The 27,723-nt window shown below is 48.0% G+C and overlaps 1 protein-coding gene across 1 annotated transcript in view; it reads right to left on the reverse strand.

Annotated features, from left to right (window-relative positions):
* The window catches only part of CACNA1E (calcium voltage-gated channel subunit alpha1 E), a 432,299-nt gene that overhangs the window by 59,437 nt on the left and 345,139 nt on the right, over window positions 1–27,723 (reverse strand). The window contains exons 16-28 of the mRNA XM_058430474.1: window positions 26,146–26,258; window positions 25,675–25,806; window positions 25,157–25,229; window positions 24,134–24,251; window positions 21,468–21,535; window positions 19,847–19,944; window positions 15,217–15,273; window positions 13,418–14,068; window positions 12,705–13,018; window positions 10,397–10,556; window positions 9,283–9,412; window positions 8,533–8,592; window positions 7,707–7,813 (exon numbers count right to left, since the gene is read on the reverse strand). Coding sequence (XP_058286457.1) covers window positions 7,707–7,813; window positions 8,533–8,592; window positions 9,283–9,412; window positions 10,397–10,556; window positions 12,705–13,018; window positions 13,418–14,068; window positions 15,217–15,273; window positions 19,847–19,944; window positions 21,468–21,535; window positions 24,134–24,251; window positions 25,157–25,229; window positions 25,675–25,806; window positions 26,146–26,258 — 2,081 coding nt within the window. The remainder of the gene's footprint in view (window positions 1–7,706; window positions 7,814–8,532; window positions 8,593–9,282; window positions 9,413–10,396; window positions 10,557–12,704; window positions 13,019–13,417; window positions 14,069–15,216; window positions 15,274–19,846; window positions 19,945–21,467; window positions 21,536–24,133; window positions 24,252–25,156; window positions 25,230–25,674; window positions 25,807–26,145; window positions 26,259–27,723) is intronic.

The raw sequence follows: 27,723 nt of genomic DNA on the forward strand, positions 1-27,723 counted from the left end.
TATAGCAGACATTAAATACATTTTACCTTATTTAATGCTTATAGGACCAAAATATTATTTTGAATCACCATTTACAGATGAAGAAGCAGAGGTTCAAATTAAGGCAGTTAACAATAGTGCTGGGATTCAGGCCTAAATGTGCCTGACTCTGAAACCTATGCTCTTATTTGTGATGTTAGAGTGCCTTTCAAATGGGAACCACTGGAGGGTTTTAACCAAAGAAGGAAACAGGACCAGTACTTCCTGATCTCAAATACTAAGCTATCACACTCCCTGTAATCAGTTTAGGGTCTATTAGGGTTCCTAGGAAAAAAAAGTTACAGATGAAACATCAAGATGGACAAGTTCAGGGATGACCTTCTCCATCTACCCATAGGTCTTGTCTGTCACCAGGTAGAGACAGAAGGGTCTGTAGGTTGAGGAGAGATCTATACCAAGCCACTGCTCTCAGCTTACAGGGGTTAATTGCTTGGAGCTAACTAGAACATGATGTGTAGAAGGGCACTTAACATAATGGAGACAACACTGAACTTCAGATCAGAACACCAAGGTTGCTCAAGAACTGGCTTTGCTACTTACTAGTCAAATGAGTCAGACTAGTCAAACCTCAGGCAATCCACTTCTCAATTGTAAAACAGGACTGTTCAGTGATAAATAAAATAAAGAGTGTGAAAGCGCTTTAAAAATTCTAAAGACCCATGGGGAAGCTTCCCCTTTTGCACTGGCAGTGCCTGTCTCTCTAGGATCTGCAGATAAGGATATGTTCATCTGCTTCTGTGAAAATTTTAAATTTACCACTTTGACCTTGTCACTGCTTAGCGGCTGCCATTTGGGGTTTATTTTTCCTCGTGGTCCATGCCTCAGCATTTCTTGGGGTCACCCTCAAACCCTCAATCCATTGTTACTCTGCCATCTTTCTTTGTCATGTGACCAGAGCACTAGCTCTATGCTAAGTGGTGCATAAGCCTTTCCCTCTTGCACATGGACCTCAATGAGCTCCTCATACACACTCCTGAGAGCCTTTTGCAAGCTTCCTCCTTTGCTATACACAGCACCATACTCCAACTGGCAGGTGTTTTTGTCTAAACACTGAGAAGCAGCAGAAGAGCATCTACCTGTCTCCTAGCAGTTTTATTATTCAATCTGGTGAACACTGGACTTAGTTGTCTCTTTTGTCTTATTCTAAACATACCCAAAGACACCTCATCTGCTGATCTTTCTAAGAAGGCCTTGGAGCTGGCGGAAGTCCACCCAATACACTTGTCCCACTGAAGACTGATTTGAAATGCTAGGCTGTGCCCCTGTTCATGTGGATTAGGAAGGTGGCTGGCATGATCTGTGTTGATGGTCCCCAAGTCCCATTACGAAGTCTTCCGACTCAAGTTACTCTAAAATCTACTTTTAAATCTGGAGGGCACTATGAGGAGTTTCCACTAATCTGGCAGTACTGGGCTCTTCCCATGGTTGTGAAGGCTCACAGGGTGCATTTTATATCTGGGTCTGGTTGGTTGTTGGTTACCGTGTGGATGGGGCAGTGTTCCCTGATTGGATCATTTCATTTTGCTTGGGTCTGTGGCCATGGGCTGAGATCCCATTTACAACCAACCATCTCCCAATTTCATGCTGTTGATTAAAAAAAAAAAACTTGGGTGTTCACACCCATTGCCTCCATAAGATAAAGGTCTCAGAGTGAATATTCTACAGGCAGTTCCTCGGCAGTACCAACGTCACATGCAGCAGACAACACATTTTCCAGCGTTCACTAAAAAATATGCATGCTGAGACTTAATGCCAAGAGTAGGTAGACTGAGGACTTATCTCCTTTTAGACACTCCCTCCCTCCATGTGGCTGCCACTTTGTCCCTCCTTACTCTCTCCCAAACTCCATTTTCAAGACAGCTATGATATAGTAGTAGGCACCTCAAAAGTCCATGGGCATTGATCATCTTTAGTGTCCTTGTCTGGGCACAAAAATCAGATGTAGTCATTCTTGAGGTGACTTTTAAACTGGAGTCTCAGGGAACAACATCCTCCTATCTGCTTACAGTTGGAAATTTCCAATTCCTTTTCAGCTGGCCTCCTAAATCCACAGTTAATGGGCTACTTGACGGCTAAATTTAATTTTAATGCTTCGTTCTCTTCCACAGAACAGGGGAACTGGATGGCCTGTCTGGCTCAGTGGTAAATGGGTCTTCTTTGCGTGAAGCAGGACTTCGTCCACTTTTCTTGCCTCCAAGATTAATGTGCAGTCACTGCTTCCTTTGGGAGACTCCCCTTTCAGTTTGAAAAGAGGGAAGTTCTGTCAAGAAAGAAGTCCCATAGGCAACGCTGGAGGTTTGAGGGGACTGCCTCAGACACAGGCAGGTAGTGAAAAATAGGAGAAAGAAACAGCCAGGTTTAGGGTGAAATGTTTGTCTGTTGGTTTCTATGCTGTGCTGAGCGTGAGTGCGTGCGAGCATTTTGGTGCTGAACAGCCACCTCTTTCTTACATGTGCACATTCTCACCTTCTAAAACACAAAATCCCACAAGCAAATCCAGAACCAGAGGACCATATTCTCAAACTCCCAGCCTTAAACAATATTCTCATCTCAGCCTCCCGACTCGTTGGGGTTACAGGCGTGAGCCACCACGCCCAGCTCCCAGAGGAACATATTACGTGGCTCCTTAGCATCCTTCCAAATCTAAAATTGTCCGTGCCTGTGTATATAACTCTGCTGCTACAGCTAATGCTGAATGCATTCAATGGACCTTATCCATCTCAGCGACTAGGGCAGAGCGTCAAGTGTCAGGAAAGTGACATACTTCAATGAAAAGAATGTAATAAAAGCTAATGTGGGAACTCCAGTTCCTTCTGGCATCAAGAGGCAGATTGACTCATGTTTTTCGTTTCTGGCTAAGGACTGAATAACGAAAGGCCAAGTGTGGCTGTGAGCCAAATCTCCTGAGTGCCAGGGACCTCACCCCATGCCCTGCTACAACAGCAAATGGCAATGGGAAGCTTTGGCGTCAGCCGCCGGAGAGCCTGTGTAACTGACTCATGCACAGGCCATGGTAAATTCCGAGGTGCTGGAGGAGATGGGAGCAGAATTGCTAGTTATTTTTCTATTAAACCATCTGTGCTGATGAGCAATTATAAGCTGTGAGATGACTACCTAGAATCCAATCCAGGAGAGCTCACCTGCTCATGTGAATCGAGCTAGTCAAGTAACGTGTTGTAGAGCAGTGGAAATGGAGAGGGTGAGGGTCCTGGGTTGGAGTGCAGGTGTCACACACAGAAAGACACACATGCACAGGTGTTCTGGTCCTCTCCTACATTTCTCCAGGGATGCTGTCCCTGCCCACCTGTTTGCCCAAGTCACTTCACTAAACATGAAACACATGAAACATGAGGGTTCTGTGAGGTTCACGAATGTAATCTGTGTAGTGGTTGCGTGACCTCCCTACAAGGCAGCTGACTTTGGTTGGGGAACAGCGTCCCCCAAAGCAGGGGAATGTGCCTCATGTGCAGATGCCCAGAAATGCCAAGGCTGTAACCATCTTTGCCTTCCCTGCAGGAGGCTGGGAAGCAGCAGCGATGGCAACAGGGTGTGTGGAAACTAGACAAAGCGGTTTCTGGTCCTTTCACATAAAATCACACAAAAGAATCCCTCTTCTTTGGAAAGAAAAACATAAAAGAGGAAGGTTTCATAGATCCAGCCACTCACCAGACTTTTCTTGAAACCTCAAAGTACAGAAGACACAGCTCTGGACATTTGTAGTCAGCAAACACTCTGTCTCCATGTGGCCCAGAAAGTGGGTGTTGTGAGGGCAGCGGAATAATGAAGCCCTGAACCCAACCTTTGCCAAAACTCTGCCCACCTCCCTGCAGGGACGCTGGGCTTAAGGAAGGAGACCTGAGTGTTCTTATAAATGCCTTATAATGTAAAAGTGAATGTGGAAAGAACAGAAAAGTTGCAATGTGGGTATCTTTCCATTGATTTTTTTATCCACTGCTCTGCCCACACTTAAAATAAATCCAAGAAGAAAAATAAATAAATGAAAAAATCCCCTTCCCTTCCTCCTCAAAAGTCAATAAAGTTCCCCAATGGAATTTTCCAGGTTTACATTATAAACGTTCCCTTAACTTGATGTATGCAGCTGTGGAGAACAGTCTTCTCTTCAGCCACTGCATAAACATATATGCTTGTAGAAAACATACATGGTGGCAGGCACACGCCTCGGCAGGAGGGCTCAGGGAACACCGCAGCTTTCTTTGAGAATTCAGCTAGAGGTCATTCCCCTCACTTGGTGAGGGGCTTTGCTCCTGGGAGTTGGGCCAGGGTCTGAGAAGGCTCTGGCTGGGTGGTGGAAGGAATGCCATGTCAGCCCTGGTTTCTGAGGAGCCACAGAAAGATGCTACCATGGCAATCACCAAGAGTAGCTCAAGTCTATTAAGCAATAGGCTTCACAGAAGCCTCCTCAGTAAGTCACGGTTCAATTTCAGGAAGGACAGAAAGAGACTGGGACAGGAATAGGCTATTTGAATGGTGCACATTACGGGGCAAATATATGTGATATGATAATGAAAGTTGTAAACACAAGGAGAGAGATACTTGACAAGCCTGCAGACAACCCCACGTTTGGCTTTCTGCTGGCTTGAGCCCCTGACCATGAGGAATATAGGCTCAGTGACTTCTTTCACTCTCTGCCCCAGGCCAGGCCCTCTCTCTTCTGGCAGGTGGGACTCTGGCTAACTCCATCAAAGTCATAGGAGAGCTGAATTCTCTGGTACCATTAATGAGGAAAGGAACAGGGCAGAGTTAGAAAGCATGGGTGCATGAGTGAGAGAAAGCATTACCTGGACCTCGCTCGGCAAATGTGACGAAGGCCAAAGGAGGGGGAGTGGGAGCCTGCTCCATGAGTGGAGAAAGGGGAGGGAATGGGCATGGCAAGCTTGGGAAGTTGAAGGCAAAAGAGAAAATGGATGGAGAAGTGTGAGCAAGTATCATCTATGTTTCAGAGAAAACGAAGAGAGAGTTCAAGAAGTGATATGACTAAAAGCAAGTGATGGATCATAACTCTCAATCCATCACATAATTGTGGACCCCAGAACGAGGGGGTTCCTGGGGGCCCCTGCACTGTACCTGGTCTGAGGAGCAACAGAGAGGCTTCAGCTCCGGGGCTGTTAAGGCTTCCCCTGCCACCAGCACCAAAGCCACCACCACATTTCAAAGGGCACAAAGAAAGAACAAGACAGATGACAGCTCTACCACACATCATCACTGCTCTGGGTCTCAGGAGAGATGTCTGGACTGTGGACAATGGGCAGGCATGCAGGAGCTTCTTCTAAAACACACCTCCTCCCACACTGGCACCAACACGCCAGCCTGGTTACCAGGCACACAGGCACAGGCGAGGGGGGTGTGTACGTATAAAACAACTAGGTCTTGGGCCAGCCTGCACACACGTATCTGTATACATTGTGCATCATTACGTACTTGCTCCTATATTTGGATTTCATGATGTGATAAGAGAATGGAAGGATGAGGGGGGGAATTAACATGTATTGATTGTTCACACTACATCAGGCCCCGTCCTAAGCACTTTACACACATTATTTTATCTGCATTTCAGAGATGAGAACTGAGGTTAGGAGGGTTAATATTTTGTTGTGTGGCTCAAGGACACAAAGCTGGAAAGTAGAGGGGCTGGGATTCAAACAAGGGCCCGTCTGGTTCCACAGCCCAACCTTTCCTGCCACTCTGTCCTGTTATGCCAGTGGGCTCTGTTCTTCCTAAAGATGGGGTGGGTTCTTTCCTATATGCTTCTATCTCCTTGTCCTTTATACTTCAAAGAGAGACACATGATTTTTAGAGATCAAAATAAGAAGAACGACACAGTGAAAAATCTATGCAAATGAATTAGTAAAATGAAAAGGGAACTTGACCTTTTAAAAACCTAAGGATAATATTTATCTCTAACAAAAAAGGTGGGTCTCCTTAGGGCAAAGGCAGACTTTAATCCATCTTTCCAAGAAGATGGAAGAGGAGCTGGAAGTCCCTCTGATGGAGCCAGAGCTGCCTTTCCTTTCACTGCACCATGAGAATCCAGACAGGGCCCAGATGCTTGAGAAAATACCCCATGCTTCTGTAAAATTTCCTCAAGAACAGTCCAGCCACATGTGACAGAAAGCTTTCTTTTTGTGGGGGGCAAAGGTGACTGCACACAATGGAATTAACATGTGCACAAGGGGACAAGGGACACTGGAGTTACCTTGATCACCAGCCCATTTTAGGGTCACAAACTATGCTCAATGTGGTTTGCTTTTGAAGGGTCTCTCATGGCTGAGGGAGCAGTGGACACAGTCCACTTCCAGGGTCTGGGAGATCCTACACTCCTAGCACAGCTGAGAGTGTACCTTGTACCTCTCCTTAAGACAGAGAGCCCTCCACTATTCCCACCCCCACCAGGCCACTTGAGAAACATCTCGTAATTTTTATCCCACCTATTTTTCTGCCAGAAACGATAAGAGACAGAAGCTGACAGTGCTTGAAGAGAAGCTTGGGGAGAAGCACTGTCAGCTTCCCTGTCTTTCTAAACATTTAGAAGGGCAGACCCTTCCAAGGGTGATCTCTTTCTATACACTTGGAAGGGCAAACCCTTGGAGGGAAAACCACTCAGAAGGGTAAACGTATGAAGATACTGTGTTCCTTCTGCAGCTGCCATCAATGACAGCAGCTCCTGAAAGCTCTCCTGCCTCACTACACAGTGTAGCTAGCCTTGCTTAGACTAAAGATGAGGCTTCCACTTGTACTCAGAGAGACTTGAGGGATGGCTCTGAGAATTCTGTTGTGCTTCCTGGAAGAGGCTGAAGCTGCTCAGGGTGAACAAGGTACAGACAGAGCCCCGAGGCTGTCATTCATCCTACTGGGGCACTCTACACACTGGGTTAGGAAAAAGGCCCTGAATGCATCCCATTTCCTAGTTAAACCCAGGAGGGCTAGAAGAGCCCTTTCCTTGGCTAGATTCCACAGGAAATGTCAGAATGTGATTGAAAACTGGCTAGAGCTGGGTCTATGTGCAGGGAAAAAAAATCCCACAAATATAATGAACACGATTTAGTTGGCTGAATGGTTTAAGACTGTTTTCCTAGGTATGTTATCAAGGAAAGTTTGGAAAGCCTTTCCTTTTGGAGATTAAACATATTATTAGGTTTGTGCAAAAGCATGGTTCTTGCATCCCTGGAAGAGCTCTCGTTTATACCTGCTATGAACAGAAAACCTCACCATGCCTAGGATTCTGTGATCCTCAACTTTGCTCTACCCTCTGCATCTTTCTTTCAAGCTGCTTCCTTGATTGACACACTCAAGAAAGAAAGGGCCCATAAGCTGTTCCTGGGTCCATTGCTGAATGCATGGAAGCACTGTCCACACTGTGAGTGCCGGCCCATGCTTACTTGTCTCCAGGAAAGGAATTCCCAGGGCCTCTGACTTCTTCCTCCTGACACTCCCTACTCCTGCTTCCCCCATTCTGCCACTCAGGTCATGTGAGCTGGAGCTGCAAGGCGCTCAGGAGCGCTGCTGGGGGCGACTGGGGAGCAGATTTCCGGGGGGGGGCATTTTTTGGCATCACCCTGCATGTTGCATTTCTGGAAAGGGCTTCAAATCAACTGGAGTCTCCAGGAAGAGGGGAAGGAAGGGAAGCAAATAAGAAAAGAGTCACTTACGCCAGAGCAAAGGCCACCAATGCGCCAACGACCACCACAAAGTCCAGGATGTTCCACAGGTCTCGGAAGTAGGACCCATCCTGCAGGATCAAGCCTTGGTCTATCATCTGCAGAAGGATATGAACAGCCACAGTGAGCCAAGAAAGTGTGGGCAACACTTGACCTGAGCTCTGTTCATCATGGCAGTACCCCCACTGCCACTATCTCCGCAACCAACCCTATGCTAGGACCTGGAGAATGAGAGGTTAGGTCCAGCAGGCTTTCTCCACATAACTGAGTCCTGAGGCCCCCATCTCATAGTCACCTAGGGTTCACTAGACTCCTTGGTTGTCACAGAACCCTGCCACACTCCTCCTTTCATTTATGGCTCAGAGCACTGGGCATTGCCACATATGCACAGATGGGTAAAATCCTGGATGGATGAGGCTGGGAACAAGACAGACTATGGAGTGTTGTGGTGGCTGGGACTAGATGAAGCCCAGGAAGACTCATCTCTACCTAGCCCTTTGCCTTGGCACACACCCAGGCTCAGCCAAGACAAGCAATGGGGAGGGGAGTGCAGCCCCCAAGCCTGTCTGCACATCTGTTGCCTGCCTCCTACTTGGGCCATGTCCACAGGCCTGCAGCAGCACAAACATATCCATGCAGCCCTGTCTTGCTGAGACAGATTTCTTCAGGGTTCTGAGGCCAGAAAGGGGTGGCAGAAGCTCTACTGAGGGCTGCCATTGGCTGGTAGGTGGTAACACTGAGGAAGGGCTCTAGCCTAAGGAGCAGACAGGTGATCCATCTAAACCCAAGAGCCCAGGTTTTCTCTAGAAGTTTTTACCTTTATAACCATCTCAAAGGTGAACACGCCAGTGAACACATAGTCAAAATACCTCAGGACCTGAAAGACACATATGGCAGAAGGAAATGACCATGTGTGGCCAACAGGCTACTACATGAGCTCCCACCTGCCAGGACACATGCACTCATGCACGCCCACCCTGGCCCTCACCCACTGCACCCTCAGAACAAAGGCTTGGAATTAGAGCCACTAGCTGGACTGAGGGAGAAATGCCAGAAGAAGGGGCATGGGCCCTGCTGGAGCCATGTGACCCAGTGGCCACTCCTAGGCTGCTCCCTCTCGTTGGCCAGAACTTAGCTTTTTGGGTCTGAATTGCCCACATACCTGTCCCTTAGTTCAGGCTCGGGACCTGAAATCCTTGTCAGCTCCTGTCCTCCTCACGTCCCTCATGTCTCCTGACATATACCCGTGGGACCCCAGGAGAGGCCTTGGCCCCCTGTGGTGGAGCTGCAGCTGCCAGCTTCACACACACCATCCATGACCCTATATTAGACCCACATCCAAATCCATGGGTGGCTGCAGAGCCCTGCAGAGCCTTGTAGTGTGTTGGGCTGAGAAGGGGCTTGTCTGGGAATGGTTCATACTTCGCCCTGAGGAACAGGAGTGGGCAATTTCCAACCCTTGCTCATTCCCCAGGAACCTTGCTGCCATCTCGGTTCACCTCCAGTACTGGGATGGGGTGAGCACCAGAGCACTATGGAGACGGGCACATGGCCCCTGTGTACCCACTTTGTTGCGCTCCGAGTTGGTCAGGACGGGGTCCTCTGCTGCCAGGGCGATGCTGCTGGCTGCGATCACCAGGAGGATGCACATCTCAAAGTAGCGCAGGTTCACGATGTAGTGGCAGGCCCTCCGGATCCTGCGGATAGTGGGCACGGCTGAGCTGGCCCACTCCCCACCATGCCCATGCCCTTACTCCTCACTCCCACATACACATATCGGCCCTTTCCAGACAGCCAGGCCCTTGCCAAAGGAAGCCGCCAGGGAGAGCAATTTAATTTCTCAGCCACCACCCTTGATTTAAAGCCCCAGTGGAGGAAAGTAATCAGATTGGTTAGAGGCTGCAACACGCAAGCCAAGATACATTATCCGCAGACACGTCTGAGCCATGGGAAGCAGCCAGCATCAGCCTACCAACTCAGGGCAGCTGCATAGCACCCTCTGCTGTATCTCGATGTCTACTCTCCCACTGTAAGGAAACTGGGACATCCCAAGGAAATTACAAAGAACCAAGAAACATAAAAATGGCTGGCTCACATGCCTTAACCCAGGTTGCTCCCTTCCCAGAGCCCTGCTGGAATGCTCTTCCCAAATTCCATCTTTCCTGAGTCTAACCTTCCAGACTCCGCTCTGTCACCCCCACTTCATGTCCTTGCCTCTGCTCTGAGTAGCATGCTCAGAGCAGACCATTTCAAAACTCCACATGTAGAGCAGTGTGACCAAACCTCCCAACTCCAACAGGTGATCTGGTCATTCTAGGCTCCACATTCTTGGCTCTATCCACTTCTGGAATATTTGGTGGCACAATCTCAAGTAGATTTCCTTCCTCCCTCCAAGCTACCTACTGACCACAGACTGGTAAAGAGTTCCTTTCCAATGACATTTCTCATGCTCTCCTGTCCAATGTTACGCTTTCAGCTATGGGCAAGTTCAGAGGCTGACTAATTTACCAACCCACCTCACTTAGGGGGCACCCCAGATGCTCAATGTCTGGCCATGCTCCACCAGGAAGGCTTAAGAAGATGGCTGGGCCCCCATCCTTCCTCTCCCCTTCACCCTGCCCTGCCTCACACCCGGCCGTTTACCCTAGCACTAAAGAGGGAGCAACGCAAGGGTGGCTTACGGGTTGGTGGTGCTAAAGATGAACATTGAGCTGTGGGGCACCATGGCTTTGCCTGTCTCACGCTTCTCCTTCTTCTGCTTCTTCTTCTCCACCTCCTCCTCATCCTCTCTGATCTCTGCCTCCTTCAAGGGACTGGCTTCTCCATCCGTCTTGTTGCTAACTGCAAGAGGAACACGTTGAAATCTTCAGAAACCATGTGGCATGTGAAAATGGCACCATTTGTGTTTAGTTGGGGATGAAAGGAGAGGAGGAGAAAGGGCTCCAGGGATGTCCCTAATAAGGTGCCCTGCAGGCACTGGGGGTATTTACTACCTGACATTGAGTTAAACTCCTCTTCTCTTCTTATTTTTACCCTCCCCAAATGTTATGAGAAATAACCTTCTATGTCATATAAATGACTATGATCATGTTTCCCCTTTTAAGGTTGAACTTTTACAGTCTGATAAACAACATGGTGTTTCTGTTACAAAATTCACAAGGTTTAGATTTTATATCTAAACTCTGGATTCTTTGTACATACTCACTGAATTTTCCCATCAGTATACCCTCAGTGGCACGTATTATTACTCCCATGATACAGATGGGAAAACTAAAGTTCTGGCAATTTAAGTACCTTTCCTAAGGTCATACACTAGTTTGGGTTCCCAATTCAAAATCCTATAGCCTTTCAGTGAATCACCCTGCAAAGGAAGATTTCAAGAAATCATGACTGTTTGCAGCAGGCTTTCTGGCTGTGCTTTTTTCGGCCATGATTAATGTAGAAATGGGAATGCAATATTCATGTGAGTATAGGTCCACGACTGCATCCCAGGATTGGGAGGACAAAGGAGCCAGAGATCGAGGGGAGCTCTCAGCTGCTGCTCTGTTTCCATACTTAAGACGTGGTGTAGGTTAAACTGGCAGGAGCCTGAAGCTGTCACAGTAGGGAAAGGGCCCCAGTCACCCTCACCCACTGCTCCCTGCTCATTGAATGACTCCACCCTGGAACCATGTGTCAGCAGTGGACCTCGGTGGTCCTGGCCCATGCCTGGGCCTCCTAAAGAGTAAGTCATAAGAAGTATCCAAAAGCCTTCCTATCACATGCTTTTACCTATGACCAAGACCAAAGACTAGCTCTGGAATTACAACAGAGGGAGAGTAAAGCTTTCTTTATGTTCTTTCTCATAAAAGAAGGCCCCAAACACTTCTTAGGTATTAAAGCAAACAAACACCAAAAGAGCTGTGGGTCTGGGATCCTGAGACATGCCTAAGTCAACTGAAGCAGGCACTGGACATGGGAGAATGCACTTCTGAAGCAGTAGTGGCACGTTGACTATAGAGAACATGTGGAAATGGAGAGGGAGCCGTGGAAGAAAGAAAAACAGGGAGGGGAAAGATTGTCATGTGAAAGAGTAAATACAGAAAAAGTAGAGGAAAACAGCAAGGCTGGAACCCTGTGGTCACAATTCAGTGATCGCGGGGCAGCAGGTGGGATTAATGCAGGGAGAGCATGAGGCCAGAGCAGGGATGGGGTATGGGGTCAGAGCAAGGATAGGGTGTGGAATTCATAATGCAGGGATGAGGTGTGGGGTCAGGGCAGGGATGGGGTATGGGGTCAGGGCAAGGATAAGGGGTAGGATGAATACGGGGATGGGATGTAGAGTCAGGGCAGGGATGGGGAAGTGCTTTTTTTTTTTTTTTTTTGCTGTGTTTCCCTTTAGGACATCATTGATTAACATTTGTTGCCTAAGGGAACTGTGATGGGGAGAACTTGTGGCTAAAAGCTCCTAGGAGAAAAAGAGTTGATAAAAGCAATAGAATCATATAAAATATTAGTACAGGGAAAGGCCTCAGAGATCATCTAGTACAATGCTCTCACTTTACAGATGACAAACTGAGGTCTCAAGAGATGCAGAGGTTTTTCCAAGATCACTCAGTGAGCACAGCCATGGTCCACTCCATCAAAGGCTCCCTAACTTGCTGGGGCAGCAGAGCACCTGGGAGACCCTAGACAACACCATCAAATATTCATACACCGAAGCAAACAGCTGAATATCTAACTGGGCACAAAGTCACGAGTGATCACTCTGAAGACTCGAGGGTGGTCACAGGAACAAGCTTGGGGAAATTTTATGGGAAAAATTTAAGATGAAGAGAACGCTAGCTTATTTTTGTTCTGCACACTGGGAGAAAACTGCCACTCATTTTTACTTCTTGAAGGATGATTTACTCCTCCTGGTGGTGCTTTCCATGTGGCTTTATTGGAATGGCCCCAGCCCCAGATGGGACAGGAGGTGGGGGTGGAGGGGAACAGGGACTGTGCTCTCACTGTGCACCACGGTTGAGTCCATCAAGGGGTCCACGTCGGGGATGGCGACGGTGACACTGGTGCTCTTGGTGGTGGCCTTGTCCGTGTTGGCCGTGATGCAGGAGAGGTCAGGCTCACTCTGGCTGATGACTCGGCCCATGTCTAGCTGCACATTCCCCAGTAGGGCCTGCTCGCTGCTGCCTTCCGGCTCCTGCTCTGTCGGCACCGCATGCTTCCCCACTTCCAGCTCAGGATGGGGCAGGACTAGGGGGGTGTCAGCCTCATCAAGGCCTCCTGCCAGCCCGGAGCCTCTGGACACCATCAGACTGTTGGTCCTGTGAAGAGAGAGGAAGAGAGAGCTGGTGCTCAGACGCTGTCCTCAAATGGCGGGTGTGCCTGGCACGAGGGGAAGGTGGGGAAGCTCAGGCAGCCTGGAAGGTACAAGGCCACCACCGCCTTCCACCCCACCCAGACAGGCGGAGAGGTGCTAAGACCCACACGCCATGACCACTGCCTTATTCCCGTCCTTCTATCCATGACCTACTTCTAACAGGCCCTCATTTTCGGGGGAACAGAGCCCACTGCCTGTTATGTTTATTCATACCTCACAAAGTGTGTGTCAGCATCATTTCCATTTTATAATAGGGGAAACTGGAGCTCAGAAAGGCTTATATTGAGGAACAACTAACAGCAGCCTGTGTGCCATCCGTCTGGGAGCCCTGTGACTCACTCACCTCCTTAAATCCTGGGCTCTCTCTTCTTGGATCGTTGGCTCCTTGGCACCATGGTTGCCCCTGAGCTCATGGTCCTTCTCCCCTTCACTGGGCATGGCTTCATCCAGACTGCGTTCCTGGCTGGCAGACCTGCTCCGGGAGGCCGAGGAGGACTCCTTGCCTTCTGTCCTGACGCGGCGATGCCGGCTGCGCCGCTGGCTCTGCCTGTGCCTGGCCCGGTCCTCAAAGGTCACCACAGCCTCTCCTCCCCCTGCCTCCTGCTGAGTTGGGTCACAGTTTCCATGACAGGGCCTAGCCAGCCACGGTGGCTCCCGCTGACCCAGGGACAAGGGGGTCCTCTGGTTGTCCAGAGCACTGGATCGGTCCCCTCCATCCCCCTTGAGGGACCCCCCACGGCTGATGCGCTCCTCCTCGAAATTCTCCAGGGCCAGGCCCAGGGCCAGGCCCTCGATGGCCCTGGGTCTCCGATAAAGGCTGGGGTGGGCTTTGAGCGGGTTGAGGGCGCTGAGCGGGTTGAGGGGGTTGAGTGGGTTCATGGGCGGCGCCTCCTCTCTGTTGAGGGCCTCCTGGCTGGACATCTGCATGTGCTTCCTCAGCTGGCTGGTACGCTGCTCCCACACGGACATGTGGTGCCGGCGCCTCCGCTCCCTCCTGCCAAGGGGAAAGGGCAGGGCCGCGGTCAGAGCCCGGAAGCTGCAGGCAGGGAGGGTGGCCACAGGGGCCATGTGAGAGGGCAGAACACATGGTGGGGGCAAATGGGAGCGCCCAGGACCTGCAGACAGGAAGCACAGAAAGATGCGAGGAGCAGGCGGGCCACATGTGAGGAGCTCATCGGGCAGGTGCCTCCCAGCCCGGGCACTTTCCACTCCAATCCCTGCTTTATAGTAGCTGAGAGGTGGGTAGGCATCAACCCTGGGAGGAGTTCCAAGTCCCCAGGGCCTGCTAGGGCAGCCATCCACAGGCTTACCAAGTCTTCACTCCCCTGCTCTCCTTGCTTTCGGGGCATCTGCTTGTACACACTCAATGGCCCTTGATTCAAGGTCAGAGGTCTTTCCTCCTCCTCTCCCCCTCATCTCCCTTCCCTCTCAGGTTACAGTCTGGGATAATGAGGGCTGAAATGGTCAGATACCATTGAAGGGTGAGAAGAGTGCCAGGCAGACTTATTACAAAAAGTCTTGATATCACCCTCAAAAGTAAGAGTGCTAGGAGTCTCTTCCACAATAGCTAATAAAAGCCACAGAAGGCTAAGGGAAGAGACCACCAGCAGCTCATATTCAAAACTGAGATCGAGCATTTAGGCCCAGGGGCCTAGAGGAGCATTCACGGGGCAGCAGGAACACATGAACATGACAAGTGCAGGAGAGCACACGGGAGAGGGCTCGCTGGGCGGAAGGGGAGTTACCTCCTCCCCGCGCCTGTGGGTGCACACCTACAAACTGTGAAGGGGACACGCACATGTACCCACACGCACCCTCGCTGAGGCCCACACATAGCTGTACACAACTGCCTACGTGAGAGGTATACCCACCAACACTAACACAACATATACCCACTCACAGGCCAGACTGAAGAGCGAAAAACACACAGGTCACAAAGGTAGACACACACTGATATAAGCAAATGTTGAGAGGTGCAGAGGGCATATCCACAGATCATGTGAATGGAACACACACACACACACACCAAGCCACACACTGACATGCACACCCACTGCCACTTTGTCTATGGCAAGGACAATGACACATTGTCCCACGCCCACACATAACCACTCACAAACACGCAAACTGGTACACACATACAGGTGGCTGCTGCGTGGCTCCCACATCGACATGTGGTGTCTTCTCCTTCTGTCTCTTCTGGGGAAGAAAAACGAACAGGTTCAGTTCACCCCAACCTCTAGGAACCTCAAGCCCCACAGCCACCAGCGGATTTCTGGAGGGAGACACAGAGTCCTCTGCGTGGCCATCGGGTCTCCATGTGCCTGCTTGCCTTCTGTAGACTCCCCACATTCGACTCTCCAATGGAGTGACTTTCCATTCCTTGCTATGTGCAAATACATGGATCTACTTTTTGAAGCACACATGCAGAGGCACACAGGTTATGCCATTTCACATGATCCACAGCTCCAGATGCTCAAATACCATGCCCCACAGGCACGCAAACTTCCACCTACACATCCTTCAGATTCCTATTTTGGAAATCCTGTAGATGTTGCTGAGTAGTTTTCTTCCCCTCCCCCGGGTCATTTCTAGGGCTAGCACAGCACATTCATTGGGTGTGGCTCCCCAGCTCATGACTCCCGTAGCAGACCCTGACCCAGCTTCACAAAACATGCAGGGGAGCAAGTGCTCTGCCATGCACGATGTCAAGGCTATGAAGTGGTCCATGGTCAGAGGCAGCACCATCTTTCCGTAGGCCACCATCCATGTACTCCAGGATGTGAGCAGTGACCTCTGCCTTTGAGCAATGCAGAGGCCCTGGCCATAGACCCTGTTCTATGTTCAGCTGGGCAGAGCACAGTATTGACCTTCTTAGCCTTGTACAGAGAAAACTCTCTTCCATATGCATATTGTGTCCTTACAAACACAAGGTTAGAATGGCAACGTATGAACTGTGCCCACAAAAACAGACAGGATGCCTGGTAAATAAGCTGTCAGCACAGGTTCAATGCTCAGCTAGAGGACACCACATCTGGGCTATCCTTGCAGTGAGCCCGCCCCAGTTACTGGCCTGATGAACTCAGTCCAGCCCAATGGGCCCTGCTTGGACCTGGGATGTTGGCAAATGCTGTTCCTTTCCTGATAAAGCTGATGCCCACCCATGGAGAACATGCTAGGCAAATTAATCCCCCTCAACTGCCATCTCTCACATGTCTGCAGAAGAGCCCCACACAAGGGTGGGGCTGAGGGAGCAGAGGCAGTTGGTCTGAGGCCCACTCTGGGTGTCTGGAAGATGCACAGTGCACATGTGTGTGGCCACCCAGGAGCACCCACTGATGCAGACATCATTGTGGAGAAGCCTGTGAGCTCCTCAACTGAATACAACCCTCAGCATCAGTGGCCTGCAATGCAACAAGGCACAGGTGGGGGCGGGAGAGCCAAGAAGCATGGGTAGATACAGAAGTAGAAACACACGCTTTAGACAGGCAGCATGCACACCTGTTAGGAAAAGCACATCACACCATCTATTTGCAAATTCTCAAATATTCAAATACCAGCTATCCAGAAGCATGTGTGTAAGAGTGTACGTACGTGGAAGGATTCTCTCTCTCACACACACAAGCATGAGCATTCTCTCTACTCACATATTCACAGATTCAAACTTACATTCATACCTAAAATCATACAGAGCAGCATCCACATGTCTCCAACTCATATGAATGAGACCTTGTGTACACCTCACAATAGCCTTGTGGGATAGGAAGGGCAGGTGGCATTCTTCTCATTTCAAAGATGAGGAAATAGAGGTTCTGAGATCGGAGTGGTTGTCTCTCTGAGGTCACAGGCTATATTAGTGAGAGAAATATAACTAGCACTCAGGCACTTTGCTTTTTAACAGTGCTTCTTCTGTGTTTCTCCATGGACAGCCATGTTTGCACTTAAAGTATAGTCCGAAATCAGCAGTTTTGCCTTAACACCCAAGCAGGGCATGAACACCTGAGCAAGGCATATACAATTGAGCAGAGCACACACACCTGAGCAATGTACACACACTGGTGCAGGGCACACACATCTGTGCAGAGCACACACACCTGAGCAGGGCAGATACACCTGAGCAGTGTACACACATCTGTGCAGGGCACACACAGCTGAGCAGGGCACACACACCCGAGCAAAATGCACACACACCTGAGCATTGTACACATACCTGTGCAGAGCACACACACCTGTGTAGGGCACACACCTGGGCAGAGGACACACACCTATGTAGGACACACACACCTAAGCAATGTAGACACACCTGTGCAGGGCACGTACACCTGGGCAGAGTACACACGAGCAGGGTGCACACATCTTTGCAGGGCACACACATCTGTGCAGGGTACACATACCTGTGCAGAGTGCACACAGCTGAGCAGGGCACACACACCCGGAGGTGGCTCACACCAGCAACACCAACCTCACAGCACATGTACAGCACCAAAGCCTGGGTCTCTGCTGGTCTTGGATGTTTGCAGCACGTCCTTCCACCTCTCTGTGCCCTGATGCACACTCTGCTCAATTCCCACAGCCCTGCCTGTGCCTACCCACATTTCATTCATTCTTTCATTCCAGAAATAGTGAGTTTCTACTCTAGGCCAAGCGTCGTCCCAACTCACATCTCTCTAAACCCACTTCTCCCCCAGGCTTCCTCATCTCAGTAAATAGAACCACCCACTCCTAAGTGACAGCCAGTCCTACCCATCCACATTTTTGGATACCTGTGTGTATGTGTTTTTAACCCAAACTCATGAGTTCAGGGAAGGTGGAGTAGAAATTACTCAAGGCGCAGAGAATATTCCAGAGAGGAATATTCCCTATCAATCTTTGGTATTTCCCTATCAACCTTTAACGATTTGGAAGGGAATTTTTCTCTTTCACTCACAGAAGAGGGATCCAGGGGCCAGGCCTTTAGTTTCTAAAGGCAAAGGCAAGATGATGGCCGTGCAGGAGGGAGGTCCCCCCGCCTACACACACACAACCCTGGCACGCCCCACAAGGCAAGGAAGAGGCTGCCTGGGAGCCCTTCACTGGAGCTCTAGCCAACCAAGGGCTCTTCCCTTATTAGCTTCAAGTAACAATGACAGGGTTATTGCCAGGATAGACTTCCACCTCCTTGGGGGTCTCGGACCCTCCCACAGATGCCCCAGCACCACTCACCACTCACACAGTCCTCATGCAGGCCCGGACGCAACAACAGGAGTTATGTTGTTCTACGGTCACTTCCCAGCCTCTCCTCCAACACCCCCCTGTGTCACCACGCAGAGACCAGGCCACGCAGGGCCCAGGCTGACTACCTGTAGCTCCACCACAGGTCCAGGCTAGATCCTGAAGCAGTGGACTCACCACTCTCCTTTATCACATCCTGTTCTCTCCCTAGTCCACTTCAACTGGGTTCTGTTCCAACCTGGCCACGGAAATGGCTCTTGTAAGGTTACTAACAGCTTTCATTTTGCCATATGCAGTGGTCCCTTTTCTGTTCCTCATTGTATGTGATTTTTCTACAGTATGTAGCACCGGCACCCACTCCTCCTTCCTGCAGTTTTCTTTCACAGGTTTCCAGCACACTATACCTCCTGTTCTTTCTCTTGCCTCCTGGCTGCACTCCCTTGGTCTCCTTAGCTGGTTTCTCCTCTTAAGCAGGAGGAGCACTGTCAGCCTCTGTCCTCAGCAGCTGGGTCTCTGGGTCATCTGACCCATACTGATGACTTAAATACCATCTAAATGCGAATAACCTTCCTCAATCATTGTTTTAATTCTGACTTTTCTGAGCTCCTGATGCAGGTAACCAGTAGCCTATTCAACACTTGGATGCCTTAGAAGTATCTCAAAATGAACTTTAGATTTCCACCAGTTTCCAGGGATCCAGTAACTACCACCACTCCCCAACCCATTGCTTAGTCTGCAAAACCTTAAAACCTGGGATCAATTTTTGTTTCTTCCCTTTTATTCATCCTCGCCCCTGCCACATTTAATCCATGAGCTCATCCTATTGGCTCTCTCTCCAAACTACAGACTGAATGGGATTACTCATCTCCTCCATTTCCCCCACCCTAGTCTAAACCCCCATTACCTCTCACCTACTTTACTCTGAGAGCAGACTCTTTCCCTGCCTCCACTCTGGCCCCTACAGTCCATTATGCTCCATGGAACAGAGTGACCCTTTTAAAAGTGTAAATCATATCCTATTCATCCTTCCACTTGAAGTCCTCTTGTGATTTCAGCTAGAATAAAAGCTAAACTCTTCCACCTGGACTTTAAGGACCTCAGAGTTGGACCCTGCTCCCCCTTCCCGGCCCTGTCTCTATTTTCCCTCATTAATTACACACCAGCCAGACTGGACTTTGCTGGGGAACACTCTTCCTTCAAAATGTCACATGACTGTCATCTACACACTTAGGTCTCGGCTTAAACAGCTCCCCTTCAGAGAATCCCTTCTGGCTTGACATAAGCTGCTCCCACCCAGCTCCTGTATTTCTCCACCATATGACCCTGTTTCATTTACTTATAGCACCTGTCACTATCTGAAATGATGTGCATGTTTATTATCTACCTCGCTCACTGAAATAACAGTTCCATGAAAACAGACTCTGTCTTGCTCACTGCTGTATTCTCAGGAACAGTTCCCAGCATGGAGTAGGTACACTCCTATAACCAATAGTTCTGTGAGTTGATGAACTGGCTGTTAGCACAGGAGCTCAGGGATCGGTGAAGGGGGCAGCTGACTCACTCGATCGAAGGCATGTTGGGTGCAGACATCGGGCTGACCTCCTTGGCCTTCTGCAGTGCATGTTTCTGGTTGAAGGCCTCTTCTTCCTCCTGTTCATCCTAGACACAAAGCAGAGATGGCTTTGCCTGGGATCCCCAGGAAGGACAGTAGCTTCCCTTGGCTCTCCTAAGGAGGAGTTCTGAATACCAAGTGAAGTGAGGAAGACACAGGAAAAGGATAGATAAGGCAGCGAGATGTTAGGTTGGCTCAGAGACCTCGATGGCCAGAGTCCAGGCCCCTTGGGAGTCAGTAGCCTCACAGCTCCAGCGTGGCCAGCAATCCTTGTCTCCATCCTGGATCCATCCACAGGCTGCTCATAAGAACCAGGAGAAGTCTAGCCCAACCCCTAGCCCTCAGTGGAGCTGGCTATGGCTGTGGAGGTCAGTGGCAGGAGCTGACACTTCTCAGATGTCCTACAGTGTCTGGAAGTGATGGAGCAGGGGCCTTCCAGGCAAGGACCCCACTGAGTAAAGTGCTGAGGCTGAGTGCCCCATTGTAGTGTCTTCTCTGCACAGCTAAGTGGGTGCTTAGGCAGAGATCTCATCCCTTCAGCAGCATTCCTCAAGTGTCCCCTCTATGTGATGAACCCAAGGAAAACCAGCTCAGGTAAAATGACTAGAGCTAATAAAAGCACATACATCTTCAGAACATGCTATGGTTTTCACAGACATTATTTTACTTGATCCTCACAGTAATCCTGTGAGGTACACAATGCAGATATGGCATTCCTGTCTCACGCATGAAGAAACCAATGCTAATGGAGATCAGGAGTCCAAGCAAAGCCAACACAGCCAATGGCAGGTGTGGGACTCAGACCCAGTTTCTCAGCTACTAAAGCTGGTATTTTTCCTACCAATATATACAGATAAGAAGACCCTCAAGGATGTAGAAAGATCATCAGAGAATGCATGGAAGAAGCTCAGAAATGTCGGCAGGATGCTATGCATCTCTGCCCAAAACCAAATTGGCATCCTCTGTGGAGAGAAGGGTTTTTATTCATCTCTGTAGACCATCCCACTGCTGTTAATATTGCCTCCCCACACTGGGGAAATTAATCAGAGAAAAGAAGGGAACAGTTCTGTGAGAAATTTAGTATCTGGCTTCATTGAAATTTCCCCAAAATGACCTTTGCCTACTGGAATATCCCAACAGCCATAGCCCAGGAACTGTGATGGCCCTGATCTCTCTCCCACCAAAACCCAGAAGGGTTAAGTCATGTGATTCAGGTCACACAGCCATAGGTTGCAGTAGCAGAGGTGGAACTTAAAACCAGGGCTTTAGAATTTTCTTGACTCTCCATGATAATCCTGGAAAGGACTCCTTTGAGGGCTCACAGAAATTAAGATGTTATTTTCTGTGTTCCTTGAGGCCCCCTAGGCTAGGTTGAGGCTCACCAAACTCAATAAAAGTGAACCAGCCTTCCGTCATGGGTGTGTGGCTATCCAACTGTCCAGAAGTTTCCAGAAAGGGCCTTCCTGGCAGGTCTGAGTCAGACAATATAGACTTTTGGAGAGAGTTCGAAAGGCCAAAGGGTACCCAATGGCACTAGAGAAACATCAGATCCCCAGAAAACAATGCTTACCTTGGTCAGCTCCTGGGCATTGGCCAGATTATCCACAGCAATAGCTAAGAACACATTCAGTAGCGTGTCTGGGGTGATGAATTAAGGTTGGGCAAATAAGAAAAGCAAAGCCTTCAGCAAGGCTGAGAGGCCACCTGATGATCTTTCCTGCCTGGGACACTAACAGGAACAGAAGCTACCCTGAAGAGTCACTTAAGCAGGGGCTGTGAGAACAGGGAGGGAGATACTGTACAACTCTGTTGAAAGGAGAAAGAGGATATATCTTCCCTCCTTCTGCATTATCATCTCTTTACCCAGGATAAAGAAATACCTGAATCAAACCATCTGGGGGCCAGATGGGGTGAGGAAAATTATGATACTGTGAAAAATTATTATTTGGTCTTTAACTGTGTTTCCTGGCATACAACTCTTAAAATCCTTAGAAACTCCAAAGTGTTATCTGGTAGCCCCTAGGTAGCTTCTGGATGGGGGCTGGTCACCAAACCAAGGCATGATTAGAGAGTTGGAACTTTCAGCCCTACCCCCACAACCCCTGGGGAGGGGAGAGGGGCTGAAGGTTAAGTTGATCACCAATGACCAATGGCTTAATCAATCATGCCTATGTAATGAAGACTCCATAACAATCCAAAAGGACAGGGTTCGGAGAGCTTCTGGATAGCCGAACATGTGGAGGTTCCTGGAGACTGGCACTCCCAGAGAGGATATGAAAGTTCTGTGCCCATCCCCCATGCCTTTCCCTCTGCCCCTCTTCAACTGCATCCTTTGTAATATCCTTTATAATAAACCGGTAAATGTGTTTTCCTGAGTTCCGTGAGCCATTCTAGCAAATTAACCAAACCCAGGAAGGGGGTTGTGGGAACCCTGAATTATAGCCTTCAAAATACAGGTAAAGTAACCTGAGGCATGCAGTTGTCATCATAAGGCAGGGGCAGTCTTGGGGATTGAGCCATCGACCTGTGGGATCTGATGCTATCTCCAGGTAGACAGCGTCAGAATTGAATTAGACGACACCAACTAGTATCCGCTGCAGGATTGCTTGCTTGTTGGTGGGTAAAAAAACCCACACATTTGGTTACAGAAGTCTTCTGCATTAATTGTTGATGAGTAAGGGAACAGAAAAAGCACTTTGAGTTTGTTCAGCCACATTCAAAAGGTCTTTAGATAGCTGTGGCCTCTACCCATAGCAATAACGACTAAGAGAATCACTGAACAAGATGTGTAGGGAGCTCAGTGTGGGAGCTCATCTCCCCATTCTGGGAGGCTGGAATTGAATCCTACCTAGACCCATGGGCGTCACACCATTCTGTCCTTAAAGACAAAAAGAATGAAATTCCAGAGCCCCTGTTACTGAGCATCTCCCAATAATGAGATGCTAACTTCTCCCATGCTTCTTGTGAGGGTCCTGAAGAGTTCCACATTTCATTTAACAAAATGTCACACAGCAGACATGATTCACTATGAAATCTATTCCTATGCCATACTCTAGCACCTGAAGTCTCAATTTCCAACTGTCTTCAAAGCCTATGTGTTGTGGAACATAGAACTGTTCTAGCATCAAAGCCCTGCTTTGACTACCCCCAGAATATCAGGAAAATGATGGTGCCATTGGGACACATGGAGCTTCCATGTCTGTGACTTGTTGCCTAGTGTTCTTTTCATGAGTTTCTCGTATTGAGCTTCTAGTCTGCCCAAACCTCTAGACGTTTTCAGGGCAGAAAACATAAAACAGCATGTCTTCTCTAAGAAACTATGGAAAATGCAAAAATACACCTGCATCCCATGGTTCTTCTCCCTTTCTGGTCTACTAATCCCAATTCACGGCCAACCCGACTCCCCAAAAGCATCTAACAGTTGTACAGAAGTTTGTAATTATAAATCACATGCAAATAAATTATCTCATTTAGTATTCACCACAAACAAAGGAGATAAATATTATTATTCTCTTTTCGGTTGTAAAAAATAGAAGCTTGGAGTGATTAAGTAACTTTCCCAAGGCCACACAGCTGATACACAGAGTTGCTGGGATTAAAACCTGAATCTCCTGTTCTAGATCTTGTGATTGGATAGGGCACTGGAGTTAGATGCAACTGGACTTTAGTATCCCTTTACAATTTAGTAGTTATTTTACTCGAGATATTTTTTTCTCTGTCTTGTAAGGATTCGATGAAATAGTGCCTATGAAGCACTTAGTTTAAGGTCTCATGTATAGCCCAAATACAATACATATTTGCTATAATTAGCAGTAATAGCATTAATCCTAACACTAATTTTTTGAGACCTTACTATGTGGCAGACTCTGTTCTACATTAGCATGTAATTAATTCATTAGTGGTATAATGTGCCTATTTCAGCCTACAGTGATCTCTGCTTTGTCTAATGTTCCCCAGCTCATAGTACCTCCAACCATTCAATGTAACAGCCTCCTATGTTATTCTTTGCATACACGACAGATTTGGATAATACTCTATCTTGTTTATGTTTGTATTCTTTACCCAACTAGTACATAAAGTCCTTCAGATCAGTATACTTATTTACTTTAGTACACCAAACAATGTCCACGCTCCTGTCCCACCAACCCAAGCTCTAGCACCACCACCACCAATGCCTCCTCAAATGCTGGTCCAGGAAGGCGGGCAGCTTGAGGAGGTGCATCTTAAAAAGGATACAGTTGCCAAACAAGGTGAGCACAATGAAGTAGATGGCAGACCACATGCCTGAGCTGACCCCGCCCTGGGAGCGGATCCCATTGTACATCACCTCATTCCAGTCCTCACCCGTCAGGATCTACACAAAGCAAATGACAGGCACATCAGAAACATTGGCTGGAGGAGAAAATAGGGCCAATGCCAAGGGCAAATTCTGGGCCTGGGTCTTTTGCATCTACCCCCTTGCTTGACAATCTCGCCAGGGAGTTAAAAAAAAAAAAAAGTCATTCCCATAAATAACCCTAAACTTTCTTTTGATATGGAAGAGAATTTTAGGCATTGAAAATGGAAGGAGAGCATCAAAGGGAAAGGTTCTGTTCCTCCAACTACAGAGTGTCTCCCACCTCCAGTTTTGCAAGGTCCTTGTGGAAATGACACAGATCAGGTGGTCTGGTGATTACCTAACTATCCTCAGAGCTGCCCAGACACAGGGTCTGGAACAGCAGCATGATTGGAAAGAGCCTTGTGGGCTGCAGTTCAGGAAACTTGGGTTGTGGTCCAACCTCAGATTCTGGCCAAATAGTATTTTCCTTTAGGTCTAAGACACTATTGATTTTGAGTTTTCCCCATGATTTAAACAGTTGAGTTTTGGGGGGAGTAGGGGTGGAAAAGAGACCTTGTTAAATAAACACCATTTAATGGATACCTCATTAAATGGGTTAGAAGATGCCCCTAGATTTCAGAAAACCATAGATGTGATTCTTGGCTGAATGCCTCAGACTCAATGTCTCCTGCAAACTCACAGGTGTGAGAGAAGGACAGTGAGATGGTCCCAACAGAGCTCTCTCATTATTGGTAAGAACAAAGCCACAGAAGTTCTAGGGATTACTGTAGTAATGACTGCTCAACTAGAAAGAGTGCCTCAATCCCCTGGGAGGAGCCTGGAAAGGAAAAGCAGAATTATCCTGAAACTCATCCTTGTCTTGCAGTGTGCAGTCCAAGGGACCCCATGCAGCACTTGTGAACCATCAGCTGGCCTCATACCTGGAACACGGTCATGATGGCTGCAGGGAAGGTGTCAAAATTTGCCGAAGGAGTCCCATCATTAAAGTTAAACCTGAAAAACAAAATTAGAGAAAATAATGAAATGAAAATCTCACATACCAAGTTTTCCATTCCCCAGGATCACAGCTTTCATCACTTCTTTTCTCCTTTCTTCTACAACCCCCCTCTTCCCTACTTTTTCCCCATTCCACATAACTTATAAAGACTGTAACAGTGACTACTAATGACAAACTATGCACTTTGAAGGATGTGCCCACGCTGCACATTTCAGGGACAACACCAAAGAAATGGGTCCCCGGAACGAGAACCCTGTACAGCATGAAAGGAATAAAAGCAGAGACCTTTACTCCACATATGAACTCACTCAGTGGTCAATTCAGGCCATGGGCAAAGGCAGACAGGATAATAACATGGTGATCGAGTTAATGACCCTAGCCCAACACAGGCTACGACTGGATTTTGAGCCTCCTTTGGATGGAAAGCTTCTGGGCACTTACCTGCCTCCAAATAACTGCATTCCTAGGAGAGCAAAGACAACGATGAAGAGGAAGAGAAGGAAAAGTAAACTGATGATAGACTTCATTGAGCTCATCAAGGAGACCACCAAATTCCGCAGGGAAGCCCAATACCTACAAAACCCAGACAATGTGACAGCTGTGAACACTGCATACCAAGTCACCCCCAAGCCCAGCTCAGCATCTGCCTGGTAGTCTATGAAATAAGCTGCATTTGTATATTTGTAGGAAGTAAAGAGGGCAGCAACCTATTGCTCCCCTTGAGAATGTGGCACCATAGATATTTTCAGTTTAATCTTTGGAGAAGAAGGAAGAGCTAAAGAATAGAAAAGGGGTGGGGCAGGGAAGGGATACTTTCCCCCTAAGGGGGAAAGAGAAGATGGAAGAAAATATAAGGCAAAAAAAGTTCTACTCTCAAAGTCATTGGGAAAAGTCCAAATTCTGATCACTTACTTGGTTATTTTAAATATTCTTAGAAGTCGGAGGGCTCGCAAGACACTGATTCCAAAAGACGTACCAGGTCTGAAGATTGCCCAGACCACTTCAAAGATACTGCCCACTGTGACCTAGAGAGGCAATGCCAGCCACAGTGAGAGGAGGAGGAGGAGGAGGAGAAGAGGTGGCATTCTAGCGCCCAGCACACCATCAACAGCTCTCAGTAGGGGATGGGGAAATAAAAACTCTCCTCTCCCACCAGCCCTACCTTCAGTAGAACTACCTGTGTGGGAAGCTGCCACCTCTCTCCCATTGCTCTCCAATCCCCTTCCTAACTTTAATCCTTCATACTGTAGATTGGCTTACTGACTCCTGTCCTTGGTGAAAACTACAACAGCTAGTTGCTGCTCCTGCTGCTCTGACAAAGGAGCGGTACTCAAACCAAGGAAACTGATCTGGATTAGTACAAGTTGCTTCTCAATACAGAAATCTCAGAGGTCTACATTCTCTCATCATCCTAAAATTTAGTGCTAACAAGAACGTTTCAGTCCTTGATATAATAAACATCTTTCAGTCATGGAGGTCTTGTGTCCCGCAATGTGACAGTATATGGTGATGGAGGATCTGATTGCTACAAGATGCAGCAATTTCAGATGCACATTTCAATTTCCTTTAATTATATATTTATTGAATGTCCACTATGTTCTAGATACAGTGCTAGAAGAAACAACAACTATTAATCCTGACAGCAATGCCGAAAGGTACGGACACAAAGAAACTGAGGTTAAAGTGATCTCTCACTAGCTGTTATGCCTGAAAATTGCCCATAATCAGAACCATATGTTCCAAGTTAAAATGTAGATTAGCAAGTGCTCAAAATCTTTAGCACCTAACTGAAGCTTTGGCAGAAAAAGTAATGGGATTGGCAGAAAGAGAAGTGGTTTAGGAGCCCAAAGTTCTGCGACCCAGTTCTGCTGCTAACTGGGTATATGAACTTGGGCATGGTAGCTTCTATTTATTCTTGTGTAAATGGGAAGGCTAACTCCTGAAATGTAATATAGTTCATAGGACTCCTGTAAGTGGCAGGGGACAAAAATAAAAGATACGTGAAAGCACCTTGAAGTGTTAGCACAACGTATACATTTAGATATCCATACTATGTAGAAAGTAAACAGCTGACTGAGATATTCTCTGTGGGGACTTGCTAATATAAGGGTGTGTGTGTGTGTGTGTGTGTGTGTTTGAATGAGGGTCTGTCTAGATAATTATCCCAATTTTAAACTGAAGTAGAAAAACAAATATATAAGCTTCTCTTTCCTATGGAACCACCTCTAAAATCAAGTCCTTTGTCCTTTTCAGGCTTCCCCCAAGATAATAAGTGGTTCAAAACTCTGGCTATGGGTAGCTTTGTAAACTCTCACGGAGCTATACACTTAAGTGTACCCTCTGTAATGTACATGTTACATTTTAATAAAAATATTGAAAATCAAAGAGCTCAGAAAAACAAACAAACCTTGCATGGGAAGGATTCACTCACTTCTGAATTCCCTTTAGGTAATCTTATCTATTCCCCTTTTACATATTCTGATTTCAGTG

This window comes from Hylobates moloch, unplaced genomic scaffold (genome assembly GCF_009828535.3).
Source record: "Hylobates moloch isolate HMO894 unplaced genomic scaffold, HMol_V3 SCAFFOLD_18, whole genome shotgun sequence".
Lineage (NCBI taxonomy): Eukaryota > Metazoa > Chordata > Mammalia > Primates > Hylobatidae > Hylobates > Hylobates moloch.